The sequence below is a fragment of the Populus euphratica genome, unplaced genomic scaffold (genome assembly GCF_000495115.2).
Source record: "Populus euphratica unplaced genomic scaffold, PopEup_1.0 scaffold118.1, whole genome shotgun sequence".
NCBI lineage: Eukaryota > Viridiplantae > Streptophyta > Magnoliopsida > Malpighiales > Salicaceae > Populus > Populus euphratica.
In genome coordinates, this window is record NW_011500007.1 from 50,475 (window position 1) to 59,095 (window position 8,621).

General features: G+C 25.5%; 1 protein-coding gene across 1 annotated transcript; it reads right to left on the reverse strand.

Moving 5' to 3' along the window:
* Positions 1-218: 218 nt before the first annotated feature.
* LOC105141236 (codeine O-demethylase-like) lies at positions 219-1,962 on the reverse strand. The gene is made up of 4 exons (XM_011048404.1): positions 1,665-1,962; positions 1,240-1,478; positions 823-1,147; positions 219-671 (listed from the first exon to the last, which is right to left on the reverse strand). The coding sequence occupies exons 1-4, from the start codon at positions 1,917-1,919 to the stop codon at positions 393-395; spliced, it is 1,098 nt and encodes a 365-aa protein (XP_011046706.1). The 5' UTR covers positions 1,920-1,962; the 3' UTR covers positions 219-392.
* Positions 1,963-8,621: the final 6,659 nt, after the last annotated feature.

An 8,621-nucleotide genomic window follows, 5' to 3' on the forward strand; every position in this document is an offset into this window, starting at 1 on the left:
CGCATATCAATTCAGTTGGATCATTGAATCAGATTCTATGAAAAGCAACTGTGAGCTGGTTGCAGTGTAGCCCTTGTATGCTTTCAGCTGTATTGCTAGTCAGACAAAAAGAACTATTGGCGTGGCTGTAATTTTTTCTAGCCTTTAGACTTTAGAGTCACTAGCTTTATGGCTCTACGGGCTTTTAATAGAAGCTTTCTATTCTCATAAAAAAAAAATATTCATGTTCATGCACGAACTAGCTTTAATATGACAAGACAGACACCCCTACAGCACACTTTACATTCATTACACTGGACATAGCTCGGCAGTCCTTTATTGCTTCAACATACACTATAACATAACTATAACATATTGTACAAGCTAGCAGTCTCTCGACATGTGGAGAGATGTCAATTGCCATCAAGCAGCGTAGCCTCTTCAGCTCCATCAAGTTTCATGTGCTCCAAGAATGATTTCCCAGAGAGCTTGCGGGAGAAGAAGTCTTTGACATATTTTTCCATCCCTATTCTTCGAAATAATGGTGGATTTTGTGGGCTGATTAAACTAGTCAAAGGACCAACCTCTGCCTCGAATTTGGGGCAGACAAAAAAAGCAATAGAGACCCTTTCTTCCTTAGAATTTGTCGTGACCCTGTGCTCAATGCTTTTATAGACACCGTTGCTCAGAATCTACCACAAACCGAGAAAAAACAAATCTTGAAAATGGCTAGGGTTTAAAATAAATAAATTGAAGACTAAGACTCAATATATCACGTGCTAGATTTCTTCTTATTTTATTATTTTTTTAAGTGAGAGAGAGGTGGAGATAAGCATTGCAAACCTCAAGAATGTCTCCCACATTCACCACAAGAGCATCTGGGATGAATTTCACCGGAATCCAAACCCCATCTCTTTTTATCTGAAGACCATCTACACCATTGGCTTGATTAAGTATGGTGATGCCAGTGGCGTCTGAGTGAGGTCTGAAGCCTACAACAAGTTCTGGCTGTGGGCATGGGGGATAGCATGTCATTCTCACTGATTGTAACCCATCATAAAAAATCTCCCCAATCTCCTTCAAGTCCACTTTCAGAGCTTCTGCTATAAACCCAAGCAGTTTCATGGCAAGTTTTTGCAATTCCAGCAGATAAAATTCCAAGGGATTCCTGCATGCAGAAATGAAAAAACATGAACACACACACACACACACACACTCCATAAGAGAAAGGAGGGGAGACAGAGGGGAAAGGAGCTGGACCTGAATGATGGTGGGAGCTCTGGCAAAAGATGTGGCTTCCTGTGATGAATAGGATTGGTAATCATATAGAATCTATCACCCCAGTCAAGTCTTTCATCTATTTTGGTATTGCCATACCCTTGAAAATCATCTGGCCTTACCATGTATTTCCTTTTCTCTTCCAATGGAAGATTATAAAATTCTTCAATCTCATGTTTCAGCTGCTCCAGCAGTGAAGAGCTAACACCATGGTTCACCAACTGTATAAATAATCTGTTGACTGTCAGTGTATGTTTGGTGTTGTTGTCGTCTTATATATATATATATATATATAAATAAATAAATAAAAGACAACAACACCACCAAAATGAGCAGCCAAGTGATCGTAATTATGTTAACTATCTATAAAAGTTGAAAGAAACATAAGAGATAGCGGGGAACAAAACCTGAAAGAAGCCCCATTCTTTGCAAGAGGAGTGCAACTTTTCTAGCTCCAAATCCGTGGTATCCCCCGAGACTAACAGCTTGAAATCAATGGTGGGAAGAGTTGGAAGGGGATGATCAGTGCGAACAGAAAAGGTTGGGTTTTGTTGATCCATGTGAACATATTCTTGGGGGACTGAGAATATGGGCTCTTTGACGAGCTCCACAACACTAATTACAGAATGAACATCTAAGCTATCTGACTTCGAGGATGCCATTGCTTCGGAAAACTGCGCTATACCCCACTATGTAAACCTTGTGGATCCTGCTTGTATTTATAGCATCTGAAGTGTTAGCAATTACGTTAGCAATTATGCGGGTTGGACGTGAGCACTGTTTTTTAATTAAAATAATAATATCGAAATATCTTGTTAATTATGTTGATATTTTCATCTAAAAATAAAGTTAATTAATTGAAAGATAGCTAATATAAATAAAACCAATGCCTATATATATATATTTGTGTGTGTGTGTTATTTCTCTATTCGAGATCACAATGTTTAAACAAAGATGTATTAATGAAAATAAGAACACTATAATTTAGAAATTTAGTCTTACAGAAATTGTATTTTTTAAAATTCTTTTTATAGTTGAACTCTAAAAAATTAAGCATTACTGATTAAAAAAAATATAGAAATATAAGTAAAACTTAATTATACACCATTTAATAAGTTTATTTTACATATTATCGTTAAAGAGGTTACAAAATTGAAATAACTCTTTAAAATATGAAAATCACATAGCAACCTAAAGAAAATTCAAAAGATTTGAGTCCTACAAAACTTATTTCATTGCCATCATATGTTTATCATTTTTTATATTTTTTCTAGGGTTTTTAATTATGTTTTTAAATATTTGATATTTCCATTAACGGGTTTCAAGTTCAAACCCACAATGAGAATTTAAGGACGATGGAATACGTAACCTCTCCTAATATATAGTCTTATGCTCATTGAATCAATCAATGAACTAAAATAATATATTAGGTTTAGTTTGAAAAAGATATTATACAATATGAAAAGTAGTATATTCAAATCGTGATTTATTTTTATGTTTCAAAAATATTTTTAAAAATTTATTATTCTTTTAAATTAATATTTTTTATATTTTTAGATTATTTTAATATGTTAATGTCAAAAATAATTTTTTAAATGAAAATAAAAATATTATTTCAATATATTTTCTAATAAAAAATATTAAAAAAAAACCGTTATTACACATTCAGATATTTTTTAAAAATAAATATACTTATTTAATATATTTTTGAAACTTAACCAACAACTTTCCATTACTATCTTATACTAGCATTGTAAATTTTTTTTATATCTTTCTCCATTCCTAGCTAAGATAATAATAAGGATATATATTAAAAAAATCTAAATATTCTACCAATATATTTATATAATATAAATATATATTTTAAATTAAATTTAAGTAAGTTATGAATCGAGTTCGATAATATTTATTTCATCAAGTTTAAAAGAATATTTAATTTGTTAGGTAAGTCAATAAATTAAATTATCATCCCCTGTGATTAATGATTAATTCATCATGTCTCAATAACACATAACCAATTATCAATACATAAAATGTTTAATTATCTTTTATTAATGAATAAAAACAAAACCCTTATCCCTACATAAGGGGATAAAAGGGTCACATAAAAAATTGTCAGTCCCCTTTAGTCCTTACCTTCAATCCTTCCACTACCTTTAGAATATGGTACATTTTTTTTATTCCTTGTAATAATATTTTATTAAAACATGCTTTAAAAGTTAGTGCGTAGCATGCAACAAAAATACTTATTCTACTTAAATATACATTTTCCCGTGTAATTGGAAATTTCTTTTATTTATTAATCACAAATCTATAGAACAGTATGCACAATAATTTATTGAGAATCACGTAAAAATTCCACCACGAAGAAAAATATAGTTAATATTCCATTTAAAAAAGTGGACTAGCTAGTTCATAGAAACTCCACTGCCTGTCAAATTAATTTCTTTTTAATAATATTAAAAAAATATATAAATGTGTTGTGGCATGTTTCTTTAGAATAAAAAAATCTTTTTAATTATGAATTAAAAATCTAATGCACGTGCTTAATAAAAAATAAAAATTTATATATTCTACAATAAATGTTATAAAAAGTTGATAATATTAACTAAAAACTAAGCTGAGAAGTTAAGAAATAAATATAAATTAATATATTTAATCTGGTGTAGTGTAGTGTAGGGCTCTTCAATTTTGTTTTATACTTATATTACAATTTGTTTTTTGTAATAACATTAATATTTAAATTCTATTGAAACAAAATAAATCACTAAAATGATTTCTCCTTTTCTTGTTATACACTTTTCCAAAAAAATATATACACTTTTCCAAAAATATATAATGTTTTTGTTCTATGTTATTTATTTAATAAAAAATCAAAATTAATTAAAATAAATAAATAAATAAAATCTAGATGATATGAAATAAAGATAAAATAAAAAGTAATTAAAACATGTCTCCCTAAACCAAAGCCCTTTTATGCGCTCTTTTTTTAGGCATTTTCTAGAAGAATATTCACCTTTAACATAACATCTTATTATAATTATATAAAAAAAGCAAGTTTTAATTAAAGAAAAAACAACATTCTAATAATAATAATTTTGATATAGGTGTATTAAAAAATTATAAGAATAATGTTTTAATTGGGCACCCCATGAAATTTTTTAAAAAAACATTATTAAACTTGAGTTAACATAATAAGTCGACCTAGAGGTCTCTCGGGCCAATCCTTTTCCTAGCTTGGTTTAAAACTAAAATACGAGAACCTAATAGATCCAAATGCAAATAAGTTAAAATATTTTAATGATTTGACTTTTAAAAAAATAATCAAGAAGATGTCATCCTAATTTTGTTTTTTAAAAAATATTGAGATGATGATATTCTAAATTCGACACGGGTCAATCCAAACTAGCATATCAAACTCACATTTCAGGTAATAAACTTGATTAGGTTTAATATCTTTGTTTTTTGTAATCTATTTTTTTATTTAATTATACGATAATAAAAATAGACAAGGGTAGAAAGCTTCAAAATATTTTTTTAAAAAAAATCATCATTAAAGAACCTAAAAACAAAGTCTATATATAAAATTTTTTATGCGTTTTCTAGTAAGGTAAGGGGTAAAAAACCAACAAAAATAAACTTTTATTTTAAAATGAAACCATTAAAACCCATATTGAATTTTTTTGGTTGTTGAAATGTGAACAACTAACAATTTTCTCTTTCTTCTTCTAATTTTTTAGTAGTTCACTCTCATTAACCAATATTATGGAGAAAATATGAATAAAATAAAATTTTCAAACTAAAAAGACTAATAATATAAAAGAAAAAAAAACTTTGAGGGCCAAAATCTTAAAATTCACTCATTTTGTATATATATATATAAAATAATAAAAAGAGGCTGATTTTTTATTTAAGTGTCAAATTTGCTCTTCTCAATCTCAATTTATTTTGAACAATAAAATAAATTTTTATTTTACCAAATCAAACATTAATTTAATAGCTGAATGTTTTTTGATACCACAAAAATCCTATAGCAAGCTAATTAAAATAAATTATAGACTCAACTTCTAGTAAACACAAAGTAAAATAAAAAAATTCAGTAATTAGAATGAAAAACATTGCAAGGGAAAAAAATTAATTTACAAAATAAAAATGTGTGTTTAATAAGAAAAAAATCAAGAATTATATATGTTTGGAAGGCTATCAATGTTAAAAATTTATATTAAGATATTTGATCACGTTACACAAAAAACTCTTCAATTTTTATTTAATTATACAAAAATAAAATTATTTATATTAAAAAATAATAATTTCATCTCCATTGAAAAAGAAGATTGTTTTGTAGTATAAACCCTTCTTTTCTTATTATTTGTTTTTAATAAAAAGACTATTTTTTTTTTATCATGGGTCCTTAATAATATAAAAATAAAAAATGATCAGAATAAATATTTAAAAATCAAGATAATTTGAAATAAGGATAAAAAAAATCTATTATATGGTTATCTCATTAATATGTTTCCCTTTTTTACCATTTTTCACTAGCATATTTGTTTTTTAGAAAATAGCTCATAAAAAAACATAAAAGCAAGTTTAGTTAAAAAGACTATATATAGATAATCTTGACTCAAATGTATTAAAATAATATAAGAACAACACATTATGCATTTATATATATATATATATAAAAGAATAAAAAGAGGCCGATTTTTTATTTAAGTGTCAAATTTGCTCTTCGAACAATAAAATAAAATCTTATTTTACCAAATCAAACATTAATTTAATAGCTGAATGTTTTTTGATACCACAAAAATCCTATAGCAAGCTAATTAAAATAAATTATAGACTCAACTTCTAGTAAACACAAAGTAAAATAAAAAAATTCAGTAATTAGAATGAAAAACATTGCAAGGGAAAAAAATTAATTTACAAAATAAAAATGTGTGTTTAATAAGAAAAAAATCAAGAATTATATATGTTTGGAAGGCTATCAATGTTAAAAATTTATATTAAGATATTTGATCACGTTACACAAAAAACTCTTCAATTTTTATTTAATTATACAAAAATAAAATTATTTATATTAAAAAATAATAATTTCATCTCCATTGAAAAAGAAGATTGTTTTGTAGTATAAACCCTTCTTTTCTTATTATTTGTTTTTAATAAAAAGACTATTTTTTTTTTATCATGGGTCCTTAATAATATAAAAATAAAAAATGATCAGAATAAATATTTAAAAATCAAGATAATTTGAAATAAGGATAAAAAAAATCTATTATATGGTTATCTCATTAATATGTTTCCCTTTTTACCATTTTTCACTAGCATATTTGTCTTTTAGAAAATAGCTCATAAAAAACATAAAAGCAAGTTTAGTTAAAATAATCTTGACTCAAATGTATTAAAATGATATAAGAACAACACATTATGCATCTGTTGTTGAGGTAACCAAACTATTTTTCAATTTTTTTCATCTAAAAATATGTAACAAACACCATTAAAGTATTAATAAACTAATTTCTCAATTCAAAACAACTATAAATTGAGAAAAAATCACAAAATCACACCAGATTTAAAAAAACTTCTCAAACTCAATCTATTTTTTCTAGAAAGATAAATTCAAAAACTATTTTAATAGAACTCATTTCTAAAATAGAATTCATTAACATAAAAACCATGTTATTTTTTGATGAGTCTCACTACTCATCACTCAATTTTAGGGATCAAAATATGGACAAATAATTTTTTTGTTCAAAACATATAATTTCAAACTAAAAAGATAAAAAAAAAGGAATCGATGAAGGATTTTTTTTTTTTATCTTTTCATAAAGGTTTTAAATGAGCATTATAAAAAAGGATTTTTTTTCACGGTCCATTTTGGTCCCTTCTTTTTTATTTATTTGCAAAGAATAATACCAAATTCTTTTTTATAAAATTGAACATCAATCAAGTTTTTTTTTACATTACAATAACACTATGAAAAACATATCATTAAGCACAATACCCAATAAAAATAGTATGAAGGGTGATATTGAAAAAAAAATTAATAATAGAAGGAAAAAAAAGTTAAAGAATCAAAATAAAGAAAAAAACCGTAGAAATTAATTGCATTTTATAAAATAGTGAACAATTAAATCATCATTTATTTTAGATATTTTTGTAATATTGAAATTTTGTGACTTTATCTTCCTATTTGTTAAAGTATATATACTTGTAGATTAATGTTCAATTCGGTGAAACAAGACTTGGTTTTGTTAATTAAAATTAGATTAATGTTCAATTCGGTGAAACAAGGTTTTGTTAATTAAAAATAAATAAAGTTTTGGTAACAAGTTTGATAATAAAACATACATGTAGTTTTTTTCAGCAAATTATTATATTGTCGGCATGTTTTCTAAAAAAAATAATTTAAGATTTTTACAATTTCATTTGTGATCCTTTTAGTTTTTTAATTATGCATTTTAGTCTAAAATTTTATTTTTTTTACATATCAATCCTTGTGTATAAAGATTTTTTAGGCTTCAATGGTGTTGAAAAAACTAAATCAAACTTGAGAGATTTTTTTTATAAAAAAAACTTATTTGAAGAATATTTAAGTTGAGGTACTATTTTATTATTATTATTATAGAGTTTTTAGAAGTTTTGAGGTAAAATTAATTAAAAATAAATTGTTCCAAAAAACCCCAACTTAGTTTTCATGCCATTTCTCCGATGAGTAGAAGCTTGGCAAACATATGATGCCAATGTGTGCTTCTTTTGTTTAAAAAAGAAATTTGGTGGAGCAAGTGTCATCCGTTCGATTTAAAAAGAGAAAAATATATCTAGGAGCACGTGCATGGGCTCCTTGGCGCTCACATCAAATCCTATTTTTAATGGGGCTGGCTTGCTATGGCATCACGTGTGTTTGATTTTTAAAAAAAAAATAAAATATAATTTTTTAAATTAATTAATTTAAAATCTATTACATATATTATTTTTTAAAATTCTTAAATTAATTAATAGATTTTAAATATTGTACTATATTACTAAATATCATTCAACTAGTACTTTTTCGTGGATAAAATTATAGTATCATTTTAACAATATTAACAACTTTTTTTTGTCTTTTTATAACTTTTTTTTTTGTTGATTTTTTTTCTTATTATATTGTTAAATAAAAATTAGTTTTTTAATTAAAATTATTAAACTTAGTTGTCAGTTATGAGTTTAATAAGTTAACTCGAATTCATTTAAGATATCATTATTTCATTATTTGTGTGTGTATATATAATTTTAACTTGAAATTCTTGAAGTTAAACATTTTTTTTTATTAATTACATGAGTTGTTTGTAGATTTGTCTAGTTAATCTTATCACATTAGATCA

Coding starts and splice junctions, on each gene's coding strand:
- LOC105141236 (XM_011048404.1), bottom strand. CDS start 1,919: ATGGCATCCTCGAAGTCAGATAGCTTAGATGTTCATTCTGTAATTAGT. Junction 1,148..1,239: donor GAGCTCCCACCATCATTCAG/GTCCAGCTCCTT, acceptor TTCTGCATGCAG/GAATCCCTTGGAATTTTATC. Junction 672..822: donor ATGTGGGAGACATTCTTGAG/GTTTGCAATGCT, acceptor GGTTTGTGGTAG/ATTCTGAGCAACGGTGTCTA.